Consider the following 24,306-nt stretch of genomic DNA (forward strand, 5'->3'; position numbering starts at 1 on the left):
AGGTCTCAGTGACCCCGTGCCCTCCCCTTCCCGGGCGCCTCTGGCATCGTAGACAAGGGGGCAAGGGGGGAGGGTCGGGCCAAGGCCCCCCGGGGTGAGGGCTGCGCCCCGAAAACTTGGGGCCTCTTAGATTTAACCCGTGAAGCCGAAGGCTGCCTCCCCCGGCTGGGGTGGACCCCAGCCCCCCACCGCCCGCGGCGCTCCAAGGTCAGCATGCCTCCCGCAGCTCCCCGGCAACGCCGCCCCGGCCCCGCCTCCGCCGGCTGTGTCGTCATCGCCGCCGGGAGGAGGCCTCCGGCCATAGGCCGGCCGCGCCGCCACTCGAGCCTCGGCCCCCGCTCCGCCCTTCCCGGCTTCCCCGCGGTTTGCCGCGGTCGGGTCGGCCCGGCTGATTGGTCGGGCCTCCGCAGCGAGGCTCCCGCGACAGGCCGAGCGCAGGCGCCAGGGCCCGCCTCCTCCCCTCCCATTGGAGCGCGCCGGCCCCGCCAGGCCCAATGACCGAGCGGGGCGGCCTCCTCCCCCGGAGCTCATCTGCGCAGCGTCTGGGGCGCCGGCGGCCGCTGCCTGCTGTCAAGGACTCGGGCATCGACGCCCTCGCGGCCGCAGCCGGCCCGGAGGAGCGCGCGCCCCGCCGCCGCCCTCGGCCTCGCCATGCCTTCCTCCATCTTCGCCGATGTGCCCCAGGCGCAGCCCGTCCTCGTCTTCAAACTCACCGCAGACTTCCGGGACGACCCAGATCCCCGCAAGGTCAACCTGGGAGTGGGAGGTGAGGATGCTGCGGGGGGGGCGGGGCGGGGGAGCGCTGCCCCGCCCCGTGACCTTGGGAGGCCCCCCGGCCCGCCGGGAGCCCGTGACCTTGGGGCCGGCCCCGCGTTACGGAGCCCCCTCCCCAAGCCCCGGGGCTTCAGGAGGAGCGGCCGCGGAGCGGCAGCATCCTCGCGCGGGGACCGGGCAGAGGTGCCCCTGGGCCTTTCTTGCTCTGGCCTTGACTGATTCTTCTGCTATTTTAGCATCTCCACGTGGCTAGAGACTCTCGCCCTGTGCGTCCCCAAAGGCCGCCAACTGGAGTGAAAAGCAGCCCGTGGGAGGAAGCGGATTAGAGATGTGAGGAGAGAAAAATGGATTATTAACCCTAGCATGACCTGAAGGAGGCTTGGGAGATGGTTTTCTCCTCTTAGCCATTCTCTTTACAATGCAGAAATTCTGCCGTCTGAACACTGGGGGATCCATTTTAGGGGTAAGAGATGACCAGAGACAAAATGTTTGACTGGAGGAAGCGTTCAGTTTGCTAACCTGTTAGACACGCATTCCCTTGTGATGTTTTTCCATCCTAGAGAAACGAAGAGAATTCTCTTTAAAAAAATCCACTTCGACAGCAAACCTTTGTAGGAAGTTATTTTTTTTCTCCCATATCATGATACATTTATTTCTTTGGTTCTAAAGCTGCAAGGTCAAACAAGTTATTTCAGTGTTTTCTGTTATTGTGGAATAGATATATTCTGCCTTTCCTAGTCTTGAATCCTTTGAATTAGGCCCGGATAACAGCAGAAGACATAACTGTTTTTGTGATTTTTTTTTTTAAAAAAAGACTATTGGGTTTGAGTATTACTATGATTTAATTGTTCTTTGTAGAACTCCAAGGGCCTCTCTTTTCAAAGTTTTCAGAAACATTTCTTATTTGGGGGTTAAATTGGCGACTACTCCTGCCATGTAGATCTGCAGTTTCTCCATGGCTAGCCTGGATGCATTGAGAGGTTTGTTAATTTATCTGTGGTCTCACAGAGGCAGAACTGAAACCCAGGTTTTACTGACTTACCAGGCCTCTCTCTATCCATTTTATCATAAAGATGCAGAATCAAAGCATCTTCATTTCCTAAGACCATCTGATCTCATCTTGCAGGTGAGGAAACTGAGACCCTGAGAAGTAAAACATCCTGGCCACAAACTTATGTTCAGCAGCATTATACTGACATTTTTAGCATTTCATGTGAGGTCTTCAGAGGTATTTTACTTTTAGGACTAAGACTCACTTTTATAGACTGCTAAATCTTCTCCCTGGGTAGTACCACAATCTTACTGATCTTATTGGTACATACATTAGAAGCCTATGCAAAGCCTTTTTGTATCATCATATCCATGGATTATTATTGTCTTTTTATTTGTAGGTTGTGACTATATCCTCCCTAGGATTAAGAATATAAATTGTAACAACTTCCTTTAAGGAGAACATTAGAAGGCTATGCAGAGTGTCTTTGTATCATTGTATCTGTGAATTTTGGTCTTTTTATTTGTAGATTGCTACTGTATTCTTCTTAGGACTAAGAATATAAATTATAACAACAGCTGAGTAAGAAAATTGCTTCCAGGGAAACCCAGGGGAGATGCCCACTTCACTCTACTGTGATTGGTTGCATTTTATTATGTTTGTCAATGAGGGCAATAAAGTATGGTTTCAAGAACCCAACTATCTAGTATTTGAATTAGAAGGACTGCATAGAATACCACCTAATTTATCTGTGACCTTCAGCAAGTAGTTAAGGCTCTTAGCAAACAATCTGAGAAGGTAAGAGTTTATAATGGCTTAATATGTGTTGGCACTGTGCTAAGCTTATACTGACAGTACAAAGAAAGGTAAAGAGTTTCTGTGCTCAAAGGGTCCACAATCAAATGGGGAGGTAACAGGTAAACAACTATGTTCAAACAAGCTATCTGCCAGAGGAATTGGAGATAACCCCACCAGGAAGGCATTAAGGGGATAAGTATAGACTTTCTTGCTGAAACAGGAATTTTAGTTGGAATTTGAAGGAGGCCAGAGAAGCCTGGAGGTAGAGATGTAGAGGGAGAACATTCCATATCTTGGATTGCCAGAGAAAATGCCTGAAGTCAGGAGGTAGAGTGTCTTATTGGAGGTTCAGTAAGAAAGTCAATGTGAGCTGAACCAAAGAATATATTTGGGGTATTAGGCATAAGAAGAAGGGAAAAAGGGATCAATTTTGAGGTTCTATTTTATACCTATTGGATCCGCTAGTGGTACAGAAGGGGAAAGTGACAAATGTTGGAGGGGATTAGAAAAATTGAGACATTGCTCCATAGTTGGAGGAATTGTGAAGTGATTCAATAATTTTGTAGAACAACTTGGAATTATGCCCAATTATGCCTTCCCTTTGGCCTGGCAGTGTCACTGCTTTTCCTATATTCCAGAGAAGATGAAATAATGGAAGAAAAGAACCTATATATTTGGGGATATTTAAGTGGCTCTTTTCTGGTGTCAGAGAGCTGGAGATTGAGGGGATGCTCAGTGGGAATGTCTGAGCAAATTGTAGTATTGTGATTGAGATGAAATGCTGTTCTGTTATAAGGGCAATGAGGGACAGGATGCTCTCAGTAAAAAACTTACATGAGCAGTTGCAATGGGAAATATACTATATACTATGTAACAGCAATATTGCAAGTTGAATCTTTTCTCAGCAATGCTATGACTGAAGAGAACTCTGAAGGAGTTATGAAAAAGAATGCTATCCATCCCAAAGACAGAGCTGATGTTACTGAATACAGCCTGAAGCACTTTTTTCCACTTTGTTTTTCTTGAGGTTATTTTTTTTTGTTTTTTTATAGCATGATTATTGTGGTAATGTGTTTCATAACTATACATTTAATCTATATCTCAATGAGGGAGAGTGGGGTGGGAGGAAAGGAGAGAATTTTAGAACTGAGATTTTCAAAGTGAATGTTGAAACAAATACAATTTGATCCTTAGGACAATTGAGTGAGAAATATAGATGACTTATAGATAACTTGTCCTCTGTCAGATCTAGTAAACAGTTTCCAACTCCTGAAGTCCAGATTTCTTTCTATTGTACAGTATTTTTTATGTTATATAAATATTTTTAAGTTATAGTACTTATTTCCAATTATATATAAAGTCAGTTTTCAACAATCATTTTTGTAAGATTTTGAGTCCTAGATTTTTCTCCTTCCCTTCCCCTTTCCTCTCCCCAAGATAATGAGCAATTTAGCACAGGTTATACATATATAGTCATGTTAAATGTTTTAGTCATATTGTGAAAGAGGAAACAGAACAAAAGAGAAAAGCTAGGAGAAAGAAAACAAGCTTTAAAAGGTGAAAATAATGTGCTTTGGTCTATATTCAGATTCCATAATTCTTTCTCTGATTGTAGTTGGCATTTTCCAACATAACTCTTTTGGAATTGTCATAGATCATTATATTGCTGAGAAGAGGTATGTCTTTCATAATTGAGCATCACACAATGTTGCTATTTCTAAATACTTTACTGAGCATTAGTACATGTAAAAACACTTTAAATAAGTTCACAGACCCCAGGTGAAGAACCCCTGTTTAAAACCCTGATGTTGTCAAGTCATTATAACCATGAAGATAAATCATGAAAATCATTTAATTTTCTGTGCTGTTTCCTTATTTTCTAATAAACCCTCCAAAGGAAAGTAGAGGTGACTGAGAAAGGAATATGTTGCTTGTGGCTGATGTCCATGTCTTTGAGGGTGCCCTTGAGCTAATTTACATTCTAGACCTTATTTACTGCTTCCTTTGAACTTCCCTGGCCTTAAATGGGTGTCTTAGTTTATGTTTATTTCTAAAGAAGCAAAGATCTGGAAGAAAATCTACCAGGAGGCCAGGAAAACTGACCAGATACTCAGGTTCACTGGTACAACTGCCTCCTATTGAAACCCTCCAGCTCTTTATTAGGCAAAGGGTACTAATAATAATAGAGTCAGATCTGAAAATATGTGCCAGTTCCTCTGTGGAAGAAGAGGAAGTAGCAAAAGGTAGCATTAGTTAATTTTCCATGTGCAAATTGGTATTTAGTCTAAAAAATGCAAAAGATTTTTCAAGGACATTCTGAATATGCTAGAGGTTATATAACTAGAGTTTTCTAGATTTCTCTACATTGAGAAATTTTTTGATTTTGTTCTTCTTTTTGATTCAACCACATTATCTATTTTATCATCCACCCTTCTTGGCTCTGAATGAGTTTGACCTGCATCTAGAAATAAAATCCACCTTATAAAAATTGAAGACTTGCTATCACCACACAAGCATGTCCTTCAAGTTCTTAAGAAGAGCTCCAAAAATAGAATGAGTGGTGGCAGCTTCATTGCAATAAATAGATAGCTTCCTAATATGACTACTATAAAGAGAACCACATTATTTAATTGATAAAATCTGGCAACTTTTTAAAAAGTCAAAATTCATTTTTGTGATAGGACTACAAGAAGGCAACCAGGCTGTAGAATGAAGGAGTTCTTCATTTACTTTATCAGGCACCATGCTCTAAGTTTACAAAAATGTGACAGAACAGGTCAGCTAATTGGTGGAGATAGCACATATAGGGCAGTAGCAGCCAGGGAAGGGAATTTTGGTCTGGGAGATCACAGGGTTGGTGAGTGGAGTCATATGTTTGTTGATTATCAGGCATGGTGTATGTCTCTTGATTTCAATCAGCACTTGATTAAATCTCCCCATAATGACCTTGTAGATAAGATAATGAAATATGGACTCAGGGAATGGACTGTTAGGTGGTTTCATGAACCAATTTGATATAATGTTAAGAACATTGGACTTGTGTTGTTGTAAGCAAAGTACTTTGTAAACCATAAAGTGTTCTATAACTATAAACTGCTGTTAACTATTTCCCCTCCCAAAGAGTGTTCATTAGTGTCTTGGTGACAGCTTAAAAGCAGCTCTGTGGTGGAATACCACAGGACCTTTGGGACTATTCTTTCCTTTCCTTTTCCTTCCTTATCAGTATGTTTACTTTTATTAGTCATAAAAGGAACATTTCAAAGCAAAAGTACTTAATAGAATAATGTCATTTTTAAAAAAGTAGGAATAGAAAATTTCCCCCAATTCAGGATCATGCTCTTCTACCACCTAGAGACACACACCAGGGATAATACTGGGAATGTTATGTTTTCTTGTCCTTTATTCTCAAAGACCATAATATCAGGAAAGCTGAGCATCAGAATTGAATTTGAGTGAGGGAGGACTGTGCAAAGTCACTAGCTTCACTTTCTCCTGTAGAGCCATCTAAGGTCCAGTGGCCAGATATGAATCAGAATGACTGAAGATAGCCCAGGATGTAAGGCCATCAGGGGTAAGTGCCTTGTCCAAAGTCACATAGCTAGTTAGTATCAAGTGTCTGAAGCCAGATTCAAACTTCTGTCCTCCTTACTCCGAGGCCAGTACTCGATCTACTGTACCACCTAGCTGTTCATACTAGGAATAATACAGAGAATATATATACTACAGAATAATATAAATGTCTAAGTACAAATTCCCATGCTTATTCCTGGGAGAAGGGAGTCAGTCATATATGTAGAGAACAAATGTTTAACATGTATGGAAAGGTAATTTATGCCTCCATGGGGTAGACCTGGCTCTTTTCAAATTTTAATCAATAAGTTGGACAACAGCATGCTTATTACTGTACAGGGGAGAGGGTATCATAATCAGAAAGTCCTAACAGATTGAAGCCCTGGTTTGGGTTGAATCCATTGAAATTAATAGGGATAATGTAAAAGACTTCATTTAGGTTTTTAAAAAATCAGTTGTAAAAGTATAGGGTGGGGCATAACTGTTCATTTGAAAAAGATTTGAGAAGGGGGCAGTTTGGTGGCACATGTGGCTTTGTAGTCCGGAGAACCTGAGTTCAAATGTAGTCTCAGACACTTGATATTTATAGCTATGTGTTTTTGGGCAAGTCACTTAACACCACTGCCTCACCAAAAAACAAAACAAAACAAAAAGTCAAAAAAGATTAGGGAGGATTTAGTTGATCACCAGCTTAATGTGAATCAGATTGTGATACAGCTACTAGAAAATCTTAGACTCCCCATTAATAAAAACATTGCTTCTAGATCATGGAGAACAATAGTCCCATTATCTTCCATTCTGTTCAGTGCAGGCCTGGAATGCTGTACTCAATTCTGGGGACCACACCAGAGGAGAGATATTTCTAAACCAGAATTGGATGTAAGATTGGGATGATAAAAGATCTGGAAGAAGAGGAAGGAGGTCCAAAAAAGCTGATTTATAGGTATTAGAAGGATAGTCTCATAAAGGAAGATGGTATGTGCTTGAGTTCAGTATTGTTGTCATGTCAGAATTAAGGACAGAAGTTATCCCCATAATCATTTTAAAATTATATTTAAAAGTTTTTTTTTTAATGATTACAGTGGTCTTAACATTGCAATAAGCAGCCTCATAGAGTCTTAGAACTAGAAGGAGCCTTGTTGAGTTGTATTACTCGTGACCAATTCTCCATGCTCCCATTTGGGGTTTTCTTGGTAAAGTTATTAGAGTGGTTTGCCTTTTCCTTCCCCAGCTTATTTCACAGATGAGGAATTGAGGCTAATGTGGTTAACTGACTTGGCTAGGGTCCTACAGCTAGTATCTGAGGCCAGATTTGAATTCTGAAAGATAAGTCTTTTGGTCTCCAGGTCTGGTACTCTATCACTGTCCCCCCTAAGCCCAAGAAAGAATCTTATTCATTATCTGATTCAACCTCTTCATTTTACAAATGAGACAATTGAACCTCAAAGAATTTAAATGACTTATTCAAGGTCACATTGATGGTAGGTAGTGTGAAAATCTAAAACTTAGAAGCAACTTTGTGCATTGAAAAGTGTGCTAGACTTGTAATCAGAATCTGAGTCAGTAACCCTATCTCTAAAGAGCATGTATACCTTTGTGATTTGGGGGAAAAAATCACTGTAAAATGAGGGATCAGACTAGATCTCAGATCCTTTCTAGCTCTAGTTCTGGTGATCTTTAAACACAGTTCTTTTAATCACAGTATGTATCATTTGAAATAGTGAATTACTGTTTTTGAGGGCACATAAGCTAAGCAGTAACTAGAGGACCATAAGTTAGATGCTCTCCTAAGATACTTTTATAGATTCTGTAAATCATAAGTGTCACAACAACTCTGAAAAGTAAAGTGGTGAACAGGAATTTGCCTTAAGACAAAGATGATGAAATAAATATTGTCATTTAAATTAACAAAGAAATAACCAAAGATCATCAGACACTGGAATATAAGAAAATGTTGCAGGACCATAACTGTTTGATGGAAATTAAACCTTGGATAATTGAATAAAGCTTTTTTGACAAAAGGCTCTGTTCATTGATTCTAGCAGATGCTAACTATGTATGGCCAGAAGAGTTAACCATTCTTCTTCAAAATCTTCTTTGCCCCTATCTGCCATTTTCATATTCATAGGAACAAAGTTCACCCCAAAAAGCTAGCAACACTTTCCTGAAAATTGGAAAACTGAAGAGATGAAGGTTCTATTTAAGTGAGGGTAAGCCTGAACTAGTTTTTATCATGTTCATGCATCTTTTCTCTACTCACCTTGAATAGGTACACATGTTTAGGGACTCAGTATGAGTCATACCTCAGTATATTTCTAATATGTTGGGAAGGGAGTGGAAATGAATATTTCTTATCAAAATCAATTCAAGGGGGCAGCTAAATGGCACAGTGGATAGAGCATCAACCTTGGAGTTAGGAGGCCCTGAGTTCAAATCTGCCCTCAGACACTTAATAATTACCTAGCTGTGTGACCTTAGCCAAGTCACTTAACCCCAGTGCCTTGCCAAAAAAAGAAAAACCACCAAAAAAAAAAACCCCCAACCAATTCAGCTTTTTGTGTTAAGCTCAATTATGGGCTGATAAGATCAAGGACAACCAATGGACAATCTTTTTATTCTGACAATCTTTTTAATCTGATAATATCCTCAAACTATCAAGGAAAAATAATAAGAGGCATAATGGGTAGATCCCCTGGAACAAACTTAACAAATCATGGACAAGAATTGCACAGGTCTGGGAGACCCAGAGAGCTTACAGTCAGCCTTGTTGAAAAGGATTCCCATACTTTTGAGACCAGAAATCCATTGTGTTTGAAAATGTTAAAAATCAGAATATGCCTTGTCAACTAATGTTTAGCCTTCATTTTTTTTTATTGTAAGGCAAATGGGGTTAAGTGGCTTGCTCAAGGACACACAGCTAGGTAATTATTGTCTGAGGCTGGATTTGAACTCAGGTACTCTGACTCCAGGGCTGGTGCCCTATCCACTGTGCCACCTAGCTGCCCTTTCCAAGGGCTCTCTTGTCATTCATTCCCTTTTCTCCATCTACACTCAGACTATTCTGGTTCAGCTCCTTAGCATCTCACACCTGAACCATTAAAATAACCTAACTTTTAGTGGTAACAAGTTCTGAAATAAATCAAACTTGTCAGAGAAGTTGTCTTTACTTGAAACAACAGGGTCATAAGCCTTCAGGCCAAGAGTTACCCAAGTCTGAATATATGGATGTCTGACCAGGAAACTTACAAAAAAGGATTTTATATTTTTTTAGTGGAAAGAGGAGTGGAGATCATATTAGATAATAAGGTCTGGTTTTGAGACCCCAGCTTTTCTCAGCTATCCAAGCAAGGAAAGCCACACTTCATTCTGTTATTCCTACCCTTCATTATCTATCTAACCATAAATTCTCCACAAGCTAGATGTGGACTTTTGAAGTCACTTGGAGCTGACTTTGTTTTAAAGGCAGGATGTCTGAGTTCAACCTCCTTGAGAGTAAATGCCTCCAGGAATAGGATAGCCAGGACATTACTAGAATTCCTACATTACTAGGATTGTATAGAGAGAGGGGCTTTTTTAATGTCAGTATCAACTTTCAACAAGAGAAGTTAATACTAGATATTAACAATATTCTTATCAGTGGCTTCCCATGTCCTTGACCCATAATTGGCCCTTAATAAATGCTTGTTGATTGATGAATCTGCCATAAAATTCAGATGACATTTAAGCCAATTTGACTCTTTTCTAATCTAATTCATATTGAAAATGGGAAATTGGGGTGGTTACCCCAAAGACTAGGGCTCTTTAAATGAAGATCTGACTTCAGAGGTATGAAAAACATTTAAATTCACAGGCTTGCAAAGTTGACAGCAAACATTTCATAGATCTAATTCATCTAGAGAGACAGCAAGTTACTTGAGGACAGAGACAAAGATGCCTTAGCCAAAAGGAGAAAGGAAAAGAAAGCAACAATAAGATATGACTTGACTTAGACCTTGAGTGAGTTCAACATGGAGGGGGATGTGGGTCAAACTTTTAAAGAGTCTTGTCCATTTCCTGTGCAGGGAAGAGTCAGGGAAAAGGGTGGTCAAAGAGTGACTCCCCTCTACATGACTGGGTCAAATGCCCTCTTGGGGAGATGAGGTTTATCCTTCATTCTATTTTCTTTTTGAAAAAATTTTTGTAAGGGTAAGTGACTTGCCCAAGGTTACACAGGGAGGTGATTATTAAGTATCTGAGGCCAGACTTGAACTCAGGTCCTCCTAACTCCAGGGCCTGTGCTCTATACACTGTGCCACCTAGCTGCCCCTGTTCTTCATTCTCAAAGAGAACCATGACATCAGGGAGATAATACCATGAAATGCACTTGAATTGGATCTGAATGAGTGACTGGGTTAAGTCACCTTCCAGAGCTATCTGGATCCAGTGGCCAGATATGAATCAGGATGACTGGAAATAGTCCTGGATGCCAGGCAGTTAGGGTTAAGTGGTACGCGCAAGGTCATGCAGCTAGTCAGTGGCAAGCATTTGAGGCTAGATTCGAACTCACATCCTTCTGATTCTAACAGCTAAGTGGCACAATGGATAGAGCACTGGCCTTAAGCAGATTGACTCACCCTCCAAATAGTATGTTCTTAGTTCATTTGCTCCTATGTGAATGTTGTAAAGGATAAATCATGTCAAATCATTTATCCTGGGAGCACAACCTAAGCCCAAAGATCAAGTCAGCTGAAGAGTAATGTGATTGTAGCAGTTTAAAACAAGCAAAAACTTTTTATCTCTGCCAAGCGTTTATCTATTTTTTTCCTGTTCTCTGCACTTGGTTATTCTTTTACCCTAAACTTTGATGTCTTGGTAATATTAAAGATCTTAGCTTAAAAAGGCCAAGGTCTCCCACATCTGAAGCCATCTCCAGTGATCCTGATCTATATATGATTATGGGACCCAGATGACTCCAGAGGAGAGAATGAGGTTGGTGACTTTGTACAACCCTCCCTCACTTATATCCCTCACCTGCATGTCTTGGCATCATCTCCCTGATGGCATAGTCCTCTTCAAGAAAGAAGGGCAAACAACAACAATAACAAGGAACAGGCATTTTCCATGAAGCTACCCTTTCTCTCACACAAGCTTGATTAATTTCTTAGGGATTTGGCGAATAACATTTATATGTGGTTTTGAAGGTTAGAGGGACTGGTACTGTTGATTAATCTAGGGTAAAAAGGCAACCTGGATGGGAAATGGGAATTATTACATGGTTAATGTCTCTTTCCCTACAGTTCTCTTTGGTCATGGGTATTCTGCTCTAAGGAGTGCTTGCTGCCCAGTGACATAAAAATTGTCCACTGAGTTGTTGGTGATATTCCTACCAATTATATTTATTAACACACAAAAGCATTTTTAAAAGTTGATTTATTAATATGCTCAGAGTATAGGTTTATGGGATGGAAGACCCAGTGGGCTGGAAACAGCAGTTTCAGCAGTCTTATATGTCTTAGTTATATCAGCAAGATGGATACAAAGGAATTTTACCAAAGACTAAAGGGGAAGGTAAAAATTGACACATCAAAGAACAGATAGCAGGAAGAAAAGATCTGTTATCAAGTAAAATTATGAAAAGTAATAAATATTGGGGGATAAAACTGGAATTTGTGGACTAACCATAAACATTGGAGCTCTAACTAGTTACTTGACTTGCATATCTTATTTAAATAGAGGTAATAAAGCTGAACCAGAAATTCTTTTATCTTTAACTATCTAATCACCTGAGCTAAAATTTGAGATCTTGCCTAAATTCTGTAGGCTCCAGCTAGTAATATGATCTACTGTTTTAGGTAAATGATGGTAATAAAGCCAAGCCAGAAAAATTTTAAGACACTTAACTTGCCTCAACCTGGAAATACATGTAATGGAGGTAGGTGAGAATGAATGGTATGAATTCTTGGAGTATTCAAACTCTAGCCACTGCTCAGGTAGAATTAGCTTTGTTGAAAACTCAAAGAGGGGAAACTGGAGTTGAGCTGTAAGGGAAGTTAGGGATTCAAAGAAGGAATACATTTTTGGCATGAGGCACAGGCTGTCCAAATGAATGGATGTGGAAGATAGCACATCTGTTTTGGAAACAGCCTAGTTCAATTGGAACAGAGTGAATGAAGGGAAGTAACGTGAAATAAATCTAGAAAGGTAGATTAAAAGAGTTTTGGCATATTATGTTGATTGTTACATTGTAAGGAATTTTATGTGTCATGCTGAAGAATCCATTTTATCTAGAAGTAGTGGGGAGCCATCGAAGAGTCATAAGTAGGGAAGTAACATGATCTGACCTAAGATTATTTTAGCTATATGGATGATAGATCAGAAAGGTGAAAAGTGGAAATAGGGAGATCAATTAAAAAATCTATTGAAATAGTTATTATGAGAGGATATCAAGGTCTAAGTGAGAGCAGTGACTGTGTGTGGGGAGAGAGGAAGATAGGTACAAGAGATTTGTATAGGTACAATCAACAAGACCAATAACTCCTTCGGATATGGTGGTTTGAGGGACTCTGAGGTTGCCAAGCTCGATACCTGAAAGAATGGTGGTATTCTCAAAAAAAACCCCTGCAGAGTTAGGTGAATGGATGGGGAAGGTAGGGAAACAGTTCTCTCTTTACACATTTTAAGTTTGAGATGTCTATGAAATAGCCAGGGGTTTTCTGTTCATGCACAAATTGTACTATATGGCTTTTGAAATAGTTCCCTTTCGGGGCAGCTAGGTGGCACAGTGGATATAGCACCGGCCCTGGAGTCAGGAGTACCCGAGTTCAAATCTGGCCTCAGACACTTAATAATTACCTAGCTGTGTGGCCTTGGGCAAGCCACTTAATCCCATTGCCTTGCAAAAAAAATCTGGGAAAAAAGGTCCCTTTCAACTCTGCAGTTCAATGATTCTGAGTTTTTGTACATTGATTCTTACTTGGAGTTGTTGATGACAGTAGCAGACTTCCTATTTTGAGATGTGGCTTTTATTCCCAAGTTATCTTTGGCTATTAACTAGCAATACATAACAGAGAAATCAGGTACTGCTTCTGTCCCTTTCTACATTCACTTATAATTTTGTAAGAACAGAGTATATTTAATGCCTGAATTTTTTCTTCTATGGACATAATTTTTTAGGCATATTTGACCCAGTTTGAGAACACTGATTTCTACTACTAGACGTAAGGAGAAGGTATTTGGAAGTGAAGGACTAGATAATATACTGAGGAAGAAACATTAAGAAAGAGAACCCAGTCCCAGTGACACCATGACCTCAGTATCATGCATAAAGTTTCTTTTTGGGGGGCGTGTTGCAAGATAATGGGGTTAAGTGATTTGCCTAAGGTCAGAATGCAGAAAGCATTTTTTTCTTTTCTTTTTCTTTAATTTTTTGCAAGGCAATGGGGTTAAGTGGCTTGCCCAAGGCCACACAGCTAGGTAATTATTAAGTGTCAGGTCACATTTGAACTCGGGTACTCCTGACTCCAGGGCCAGTGCTCTATCCACTGCACCACCTAGCTGCCTCCATAAGTTTTCTTTATGGTGATCACATTAATATAGGATTTTACTAATGGTTTTCTGTTTTGTTTTGGAGAAGAAAGTGATGAGCCTTTCTGTCATGCCAAAATTTCATATAAAGAGGGGTTTTATTAAGATAACCTTTTCTGTCTTACAGCATATCGCACAGATGAGTGTCAGCCCTGGGTTTTGCCAGTAGTGAGGAAGGTGGAACACCTGATTGCTAAAAATGACTCTCTTAACCATGAGTACTTGCCTATCTTGGGATTGCCTGAATTTCGAACCAATGCTTCCCGCATTGCTCTTGGGGATGACAGCCCAGCCATCAAAGAGAAGAGGGTAAGTTGTGGGTAAGGAATCATTTTTTCTTTAAAAACTTGTGGTGGAAATTCACATGAATGTCAGTGAAAGCCTTTATTTTAGAAAAATGTGATTTGTAGAGATCAAGATCAGACCAAATGATTATAGACTAATCTGGAGAAAGTATTTCCCTTGGTATATCTTCTTGGTTGTCTGTCTAGTGCTATAATATGAACTAACCTTGATCATACCACTCCTCTCTAATTTTGCAATCATACAATTCTATCTGGTCACCTAGTTTTTAATTAATTAAAAAATCAGTAAGCTAATAATCAAACAACAAGTATCTGATGAGTCCCTTTTTTGGGTTTCTTATGCTGAGCAATAAGGGGCAACTTAAGTGGTACCATGAAGAGAATTCTTGGTCTGGAGTCAGGAAGACTCATCTTTCTGAGTTCAAATCTGGTCTCAAGCACTTATTAGTTGTGTGATCCTAGGTAAGTAACTTTAGCCTTGTTTGCCTTTATCTGTCAAATGATAGAAGGAAATGACAACTCTCCTCCCCCTAGTTCTTTGTCAAGACTCACAAAGATTCTAAGCTTTTGTACATTGATTCTTACTTGAAGGAGTTGTTGATAGTAGCAGACTTCCTATTTTGAAAACTGCCAAACAACAACAAATGCTAAGCAACATAGAGGATAAAAGAAAAGTTTTAAGAAACAGACAATTGGAGATTGTCTTTTTTCATGTGATAGTGCATGATTTCCAAAGGATTTCCAAAGTGGAAGAAATCTTTAAGAACTGATATAAAAAGACTTCATACAACTGGAACTTTGAGGATATGCAAGATTTGAAGAGACAAAACAGAATAGGGATAGAAACTCTAGGCTTGTAGTCAGGCAGATCTGGATTCAAGTTATGTCTTTGATACATTTTGTGGGACTAGGGACAACTCCTTAATGACAAATCAGCTTTCCATACTAGGAATTTCTCATGCTGGTAAAATAACAAAATCTACCTTCCTACCCCACCCAATAAATAAATGAATAAATGAATGAAAGAATGAATAAATAAAGAAGAAATTTGTATAGAAAAAAAGAAGAGCATTTGAAGTGAGGGGAATAGTACAAATGAAGTCAATAAAGCAGAATGAAACTATAGCATACTTGCGGGGCAATGTATCTTTTGCCTAACTAGTATGTATAGACAATGTTACTAAAGTAGTCCTGGGAAACAATTTTGGATAGTTACAATCGCACCAAGCCTTGAGATGAGCTTTGTTTTTACAACCCTGGTGCTAAATTCTGCGCTATTCACAGTTATCACTTAATAAATGTTTACTGAAGTAAACTTGCTAAGATGGCTTTTGAATGCATTGAACAGGATTGTTAAATGAGTTTGACAGTATGTATAGATTGTATTGAAGAAGATGGACATGGGAATACAGCTAAGAGGCTTTTGCATTAATCTAGTTATACCTGTCACCATATCCATGCTCCCCTTAATTCTCTGAGTTGGGGTAGGGAGGGGTTGGGACCAGTTATTAGCTCTGCATAGAGTATCCACTATGCAGCTTTGTAGCCTTTTCCAGATCATAAGTAAGACCTAAAAGAAGAAAAAAGACATAGGGATTCTGCATCTGGAGCACCAACATTCTCACCAATTTCTAGTTTCCTTCTTGGTAGGCTGTTGTCCATGTGACTAAGGAGCAAGATTTCAGATTGAGCTATGTTTTCTTTCCTTAAGGATCAGGTAGGCTATGAGGAAGGAGGTTTCTTGAAAACCTAAATCAGGGAATAAAGAAGTATATTTCTTGCTACAAGTAAAAAGCTGATAGTGCATGATGGATGAGATAAGAAGGTTGTTACAAAACATCACTGCTTTCAAAGCACTAGAAATTTAAAGAATCAGATTGGGGATTAGGCATGTTGGCTCTTTTTCACGGCAGTCATTAGAGCAAATCACTTACCCTTATTTATCTTAGTTTTCCTCATCTGTAAAATGAGCTACAGAAGGAAATGGCAAATCACTCCAGATATTTAGAGAAATCACTTCTAATCAGGTCCTTGGCATCAGCCAACCAGCAAATGCATATCGAGAGGCAGGGATCAGATTATTTTCATAGCCTTAATTTGAAGGCAACATCTTTTATAAGGAGAAATCAGAGTTGGTATGATCTGAAAATGAATATCAGACTGTGGCTATTGCCTATAGCAAATTCTGCTAACTATATTAAATAGACATAGACCTGACACTATTGTTTCATGTCCCAGGTGTCAGTGAAAACTAGTAAAAAAAGGACCAAGCTACATAATTTGTTAGTACTTTTTTTTTGGTGGAAAGGCAATGGGTTTAAGTGACTTGCCCAAGGTCACACAGCTAGGTAATTATTAAAGTTTCTGAGGTTGCATTTGAACTCAGGTCCTCGAGTTCAAATCCAGCCACAGACACTTAATAATTACCTAGCTGTGTGGCCTTGGGCAAACCACTTAACCCCATTGCCTTGCAAAAGAAAAAAAAACTAAAAAAAAAGCTGAACTCAGGTCCTCCTGACTCCAGGACTGGTGCTGTATCTACTGTGCTACCTAGCTGCCCCCCCATCTATATATTTCAATACTGACCTAACAAGGGGGCTAGAATGTTGTCAGGATTGGTCTATTTTAGATCAGAGAGACTCATTACCACCTTAGCCGCAGGGTAATGAATTTTTTCAGCCACAGCAATAAAGCCTTAACAGTTAAACTAGAGCAATTTAAGAGATATACACACATATAAATATAAGAATTTATGAGATCAGACCCATGTTTTGAGATACTTTTACTTTTTTGTCTTTTAGGGATTGTTATTAAAAGAAAAAATTTATTGATATCTTTCATTTTTATGTCATTTGTTTTCTTTCCCAGATCTGTTCTTATTGGGGAAAAAAAAACAACACTATCTTACACATCAAAAAAACAAACTTAAGAGTATTTCACACTTGTAGCCCCCCACTTCTGTAAAGAACTAAGGAATAGAGTTTTCTTATGCTTAGTGTATTCACTGCAGTAATTGTTTCTTATAGAACGCTAATGACATATTATATTCCATCCACCACAATTTATTTTTCCACCATCAACCATTCTCCAATCAATGGGCATCTTTTTATTTCAATGCTTTGGCACTATATAAAAGTAATTCTATAAACATATTCATGTAAATGGAGTCTGTACTTTTGTCCTTAGATTCCTTGGGATGATGCCTGTCAGTGTGATCTCCAGGTTAAGGGATATGAATGTTTTGGTCACTTATCTTCACATAATTCCAAATTGTTTTCCAAAAGGATTGAACCAGTTCACAGATCCACCAGCAGTGCATTAATGTATTAGTTTTTCTGCAACCTCTTCAGGCTTCTCTTGTTAATTTGTTGAGTGTTATATGAAACCTCATAGTTTATTTCATTTATATTTTTGTTATTATTAGTGGTTTGGAGCATTCTGTCATATGATTATTAATAAACTGAAATTCTTTTGAGAACTGTGTTCATGTTCTTTGAGTTCTTGTCAGTTGGAAAGTGACTGCAAATAATCTGATTCAGGCTTGTTAGCTTAAAATATTAGGTTAAATTTAGTTCTTAAAATGATACATATATTCTAGCAACAAAGAGAGACTTAGGCAGCAGAGATTTTTCTTTTCTCTGCTAAACAGGTATTGGTATTCTGGCATCTCAAAATTAAAGAATGCAAGCATCAGTAGGAAAATATGTGTATGTTTATACATCTGAAAGCAAGGGTAGCATCATGTACTAGCAATACCACTACTGGGTCTATACCCTGAAGAGATTATGAAAAAAGGGTAAAAGCATCACTTGTACAAAAATATTCCTAGCAGCCCTGTTTGTGGTGGCAAAGAATTGGAAATTAAGTGAATGTCCTTCAATTGGGGAATGGCTTAGCAAACATTGTTCTATTAGAAACCAGGAGGGATGGGAATTCAGGGAAGCCTGGAAGGATTTGTATGAACTGATGCTGAGTGAGATGAGCAGAACCAGAAAAAAATTGTACACCCTAACAGCAACATGGGGGTGATGATCAACCTTGATGAACTTACTCATTCCTTCAGTGCAAGAATCAGGGACAATTTTGGGTTATCTGCAATGGAGAATACCATCTGTATCCAGAGAAAGAATTGTGGAGTTTGAACAAAGACCAAAGACTATTACCTTTAATTTGGGGGAAAAAAACCCCTTTATCTTATGTAATTTTGCTATGTCTTATACTTTGTTTCTTCCTTAAGGATATAATTTCTCTCTCATCACCTTCAACTGATTTTTTAGTCTTTGGAAAAAAATAAATAGAACTTAACCATCCTCAGTTACTGATTATCTTTCTCTGTTTCAGGTAGGAAGTGTGCAAGCTTTGGGAGGAACAGGTGCTCTTCGAGTTGGAGCTGAGTTCTTAAGCAGGTGGTACAATGGAACAAACAATACAGCCACTCCTGTCTATGTGTCTTCTCCAACCTGGGGTGAGTTTTTCATTTCTAGGGAAGTTTGAAAAGAAAGAACAGGAAAGAATGATTCTTTCTGTTTCTTTATTGATCACAGAGAAAATATTAACAAAACTTTGAGATGACTTGTATTGTGGGTTATATATGAGTAATCTGAGGCTAAACTTCAGATTTCTCCATGAATAAATGGTTAAAAAAAAGTGGGATCAGAACATTAAACAGGTAGATAACTTAGTAGCAAGACATACCAGTACAATAAAATAAAAAAGTAAAATTTCAGTTGTTAACTAGAAGACTATATCTACTTATAAATGATCCTTCTCTAGAAATTTTCATAATAGGAAAAAAAGACTTCTAGTTCCTTAAGAAAAGGTTTGTGTGTATAGTGGAATTTTTAATTTTGATGAGCAGTGTTTGTCAAACACTTTAACTTATTATTTTCAGAAAATCATAATGGTGTGTTTAATGCTGCTGGCTTTAAGGACATCCGAACATATCGTTATTGGGATGCAGCTAAGAGAGGACTTGACCTTGAGGGAATGCTGCAAGATATGGAGGTTAGTAACTTATTTATTCATTCAGTCAGTCATTCATTCACTCACTCATCCATCCATCCACCCATCCATCTATATCTATCTACTTCATAATAGAAAGTTACCTGGAACCTTGTGGCATTAGGAAAGCTTTCTAAGAGGAAGAAAGGCCTACTCTTTGGGTTGAGAAGGGCTTGAGCCACTTTCCTCAAATGAGGTGATGTTTTCTGGAATTTAATTACATATATGGAACAAATCCAGCTTCCTTGTTACCTTCTTTGGCTTACCAACACAATACCGATTCTATTTCCTGATATTTCCTGTTGATGCCAGTCAAAACTGATCCATATTACTTTTCCTCAGAATGCTCCAGAGTCCTCTATCTTTGTCCTTCATGCCTGTGCACATAACCCCACTGGCACTGATCCAACTCCAGCTCAATGGGAGAAGATTGCCTCTGTCATGAAGGTAACTGCCACTTTTCAGATATCTGTACATGATGCGGTTGATACAACTAAATACCCTTTTAATGCATGTACTGGTATGATTCCAAAAAACCACTAGATTGGTGGCATAAATGGTTCAGTAAATCCAAGAATTGTTTCTTTGAGAAAAATTCATATTAATATTCTTAGAACCCTGTCACAGTGGTACAATTGGCATTACAAATCAACTTTTATGCACTGAAGTTGGGATTATGATCATTTCCTTCTAAGAGCTCTTATGAAATACAATGTTAAATGTATTGACTCAGAACCATCCAATTGGTATCTCTGAAGAGATTCAGTTGCAAGAGCACAGCAGATTTTTTTTGCTTTAGTGTTCTCATATTCTGATATATGTGGGGGGTTGATCCTCAGGCTTGAACAGGTTCATACATGCCAGGGCCCTCTCCCACATTATCCATGGACTTGTCCAGTTTCTGGATTTTGGCTTGCTACTCTACTCATAGATGTATAGAGAAGGAAGATAAATTGATGACCCACAAACATCTTGTAAGGTGCTCATTCTGAAAAGACAGTTTCTTTTGGTTGGGTCAGGTGGATGATCTTTTTTTTAAGACTAACTCTCCTTCCCTCCTTGCAGCGCAGATTTCTGTTCCCTTTCTTCGACTCAGCTTATCAAGGTTTTGCATCTGGGGACTTAGACAAGGATGCCTGGGCTGTCCGCTATTTTGTGAATGAGGGCTTTGAGTTCTTCTGTGCTCAGTCTTTCTCCAAGAACTTCGGTCTATATAGTGAGTGCCTTTTTAAATAAACACTTTTGGCATGCTGGGCCCATATCACATGAGTCTTGGCTGGTTTGGAAGCTTTTCTGTGAGGGAAGGATTATTGGACTTAGTTTTGATATATTGTCTCTCTCTTTAGATGAGCGGGTGGGAAACCTGACCGTAGTTGGTAAAGATGGTGATAACGTCCTGCGTGTCCTTTCCCAGATGGAGAAGATTGTGCGTGTCTTGTGGTCCAACCCTCCTGCTCAGGGAGCTCGGATAGTGGCCATTACCCTTTCCAACCCTGAGCTCTTTAAAGAGTGGTAAGGTTCCTAGGTAGAAAAAGAGAATTGGAGGACTAGGGTTTTTTTTTTAAATCAGATTAACCAAAGGTTTGTCTATCTTATTAGTTTTTTTTAATAAAGCCAACTATTAGATATTTATTAGTTCAACAGTTTTCTTACTTAATTTTATTAATTCTTTTGATGCTGAAAAATTTTTTTTTCATCCCAGTGCTGATTATTTCATACTAAATTTGGGCCAAAATATGAATTTTACAAGGGATAAATTATAGTTGCAGTTTATATTAGTTTTTTCCTAACTACCTCATAAATGAACCTAAATTAACTAAAGAACAAATAAAACTTGAGAAAGCATGTATTTTTTTAGGATAGCATATTCCCATACTGAAAGAGTTAATTTTTCCTTTGAATTTTAATTTTAATTTCTTTGAATTTCTAATGTGGTATTTAATTGGGGATTTTAAATTTTTTTTCTGGTTTTTTTAGTTGCATGCCCAATTCATTGATCTCCTCTTTCTTTAATTAATTAGTATTTATATATTTATAGCTATATATTATAAAATATATGTTTATTATAAAATTATAACATAATATTTATATATTATAGCATTTAGTGATATAAAATTTCTCCTAATAATTGCTTTGGCTGCATCCCACAAATTTTGGTTTGATATCTCATCACTGTCATTATCTAGGATGAACTTGTTGATTATTTCAATGATTTATTGAATCTACCCATTCTTTAATATTAGGTTATTTAGTTTCCAATTAATTTTTAGTTTATCTTTCTATGACTATTACATGTAATTTTTATTGTATTAGGATATGAAAAGGATGCATTCAATATTTCTGCCTTTCTGCATTTGATGGAAAGGTTTTTATGCCCTAATGCATAGTCAATTTTTGTGTAGGTGCTACATACTGCAGAGAATAAGGTATATTCCTTTCTATCCCCATTCAACTTTTTCCAAAGGTCTATCATTTCTAACTTTGCTAAAATTCTATTCATCTTCTTGAGTTCCTTATTGTTTATTTTATGATTAGATTTATTTAATTCTGAGGGAGGGAGATAGACGTCTCCTACTATATAGTTTTGCTATGTCTTCTTCTGACTCCTTTAGTTTCTTACTCTAAGAATATGGATGCTGTTCCACTTAGTGCATATATGTTTAATATTGATATTACTTAATTGTCCATCATATCTTTTAGTGAGATGTAGTTTTCTTCCTTATCCCGTTTTTTGTTTTTTTTTTTAAAGATTTTTCAAGGCAATGAGGTTAAGTGGCTTGCCCAAGGCCACACGGCTAGGTAATTATTAAGTGTCTGAGGCCGTATTTGAACTCAAGTACTTCTGACTCCAAGGCCAGTGCTCTATCCACTGCACCACCTAGCCATCCCCCTTATCCTTTTTAAATTAGTCTAATTTTGCTTTTACTTGATCTGAGCTAAGGATTACCACCCTTGCTTTTTTTTTGTAATTTAATATTTATTTATTCTCATTTTGTACAAACAGTTTTTTATACATTAATAGAATATTCTTGTTTAAGAGTAAACAAAGTACCCCCTCCCCCCCAAAATATAGACTCACTTGAGTGATAAAGTAAAGGGGAGAGAAAAAAATTAAAATTAAAATTAAAAAAATAATAGTAATAATTGTAGGTATGGCCAGATGGTGCAGTGGATGGAGCACCAGCCCTGGAGCCAGGAGCACCCAAGCCCATATCCAGCCCTGTACACCCAACAATCACCCAGCTGTGTGACATGCAAGCCACCCCAACCCCACTGCCCTGCATAAACCAAAAAAAGAAAAAAAAAGACATAAAATAAAATAGTAGTAATAGGGTGGCTGGGTGGCAGACAGAGCATTGGCCCTTGAGCCAGGAGCACCTGGGTCCAAATCCGGCCTCAGACACCCAACGATCACCCTGCTATGCGGCCCCAGGCAGGCCACCCAGCCCCATTTGCCCTGAACCCCCCCCCCCAAACAATAATAACAATAATAATAATAAAAAAATGTGCTTCAGTCTGTGTTCCAGCACCACCAACTCTGTCGCAGGTGGATCACATTCTTTATAAGTTCATCATAAAAGTTATTTCCATATTTTTCCACTGTGGCCATTGCTGATCGCAACTCTTTCCTTTCGTATTTCTCCACTTTCGTGTACTATATTTTCTCTCCCCTTTCACTCTGACTCTGCTATAGGGTAGCTGAGTGGCCCAGCAGACAGATCCCTGGCTCTGGGGCCAAGAGGCCCTGAGCCCCCCTACCATCCCCTTAGGCCCAGCATCCAACTGGCCCTGTGGTCTCAGACAGGCCTTCCATTCCCAGCCCCTTGCAAGAAGTAAAAAAGAAAATGTGTTATTTCTGACCACTCTCCCCCCATGGTCCATCCTCTCCTCCATCATTCACATCCCCACCCCTTCCCCCTGTCCCCTGCCCTCTCTCCGTCTTACTCCAGATGTCTATACCCCATTGAGTATATATGCTGTTTCCTCTCCTAGCTCTCTGATGAGAGCAAAGACTCCCTCATTCACCCTTGCCTTCTCCCTTCCATATCATTGTAATAAAGAAAAATCTTCCTTATGTGAAATATCTTGGCCTATTCTCCCCCTCTCCTTTTTCTTTCTCCCATTACATTTCCCTTTTTTCTATTGACTCCATTTTTACATCATATTTTATCTTCAAATTCAGCTTTCCCCTGTGCTTCATCTATAAAAGCTCCTTCTATCTGCTCTGATAATTGAGAAGGTTCTTGAGTATTATCAGTGTCATTTTTCTATACAGGAATACATGCAGTTCATCATCAAGTCCCTCATATTTTCCCCTTCTCCTCCAATCTCTATGCTTCACCTGAGTCCTGTATTTGAAGATCAAACCTTCTGTTCAGCTCTGGCCATTCCAACAGGAACATTTGAAATTCCCCTGGTTCATTGAAAGTCCATCTTTTTCCCTGGAAGAGGACATTCAGTTTTGCTGGGTAGTTGATTCTTGGTTGCATTCTAAGCTCTTTTGCCTTTTGGTATATTATATTCCAAGTCCTACAAGTTTTTAATGTAGTTGCTACTAAGTCCTGTGAGATCCTGACTGCAGCTCTACGGTATTTGAATTGTGTCCTTCTGGCTGCTTGTAATATTTTCTCTTTGACTTGGGAGTTCTGGAACTTGAGTATAATATTCCTGGGGGTTGGTTTTTTGGGATCTCTTTCTTGGGGGGATCTGTGGATTCTCTCCATTTCTATTTTGCCCTCTGCTTCTAGGATATCAGGGCAGTTTTCCTTAGTAATTCTTTGAAAATGATGTCAAGGCTTTTTTCCTGAACATGACTTTCTGGTTTATCAATAATTTTTTTTTTTAGATTTTTCAAGGCAATGGGGTTAAGTGGCTTGCCCAAGGCCACATGGCTAGGTAATTATTAAGTGTCTGAGGCTGGATTTGAACTCAGGTACTACTGACTCCAAGGCCAGTGCTCTATCCACTGTGCCACCTAGCCGCTCCCTATTCCAATAATTTTTAATTTATCTTTACTAAATCTGTTTTCCATATCAGTTGTTTTTTCAATGAGATGTTTCACATTTTCTTCTAATTTTTCATTCTTTTGGTTTTGAAGAATTGAGTCCTGATTTTTAGTAAATTCATCAATCTCCCTGAGTTCTATTCTTTGTCTGAAGGATTTGTTTTCCTCAGAGAGCTTTCTTATCTCTTTTTTCCATCTGGCCAGTTCTGCTTTTTAAAGCATTCTTCTCCTCAGTAACTTTTTGAGCTGTTTTATCCATTTGACCTAAGCTGGTTTTTAGCATGCTGTTTTCTTCAGCA

At 38.9% G+C, this 24,306-nt stretch overlaps 1 protein-coding gene across 1 annotated transcript in view; it reads left to right on the top strand.

Annotated features, from left to right (window-relative positions):
* The first annotated feature begins 479 nt into the window (after positions 1 to 479).
* The window catches only part of GOT1 (glutamic-oxaloacetic transaminase 1), a 34,414-nt gene continuing 10,587 nt past the window's right edge, over positions 480 to 24,306 (top strand). Inside the window, 8 exon segments of the mRNA XM_074233179.1 lie at positions 480 to 626; positions 628 to 766; positions 13,824 to 14,005; positions 18,343 to 18,466; positions 18,893 to 19,005; positions 19,345 to 19,449; positions 20,068 to 20,218; positions 20,349 to 20,514. Coding sequence (XP_074089280.1) covers positions 495 to 626; positions 628 to 766; positions 13,824 to 14,005; positions 18,343 to 18,466; positions 18,893 to 19,005; positions 19,345 to 19,449; positions 20,068 to 20,218; positions 20,349 to 20,514 — 1,112 coding nt within the window. The 5' untranslated portion in view covers positions 480 to 494.

This window comes from Macrotis lagotis, chromosome 4, assembly GCF_037893015.1.
Source record: "Macrotis lagotis isolate mMagLag1 chromosome 4, bilby.v1.9.chrom.fasta, whole genome shotgun sequence".
Lineage (NCBI taxonomy): Eukaryota > Metazoa > Chordata > Mammalia > Peramelemorphia > Peramelidae > Macrotis > Macrotis lagotis.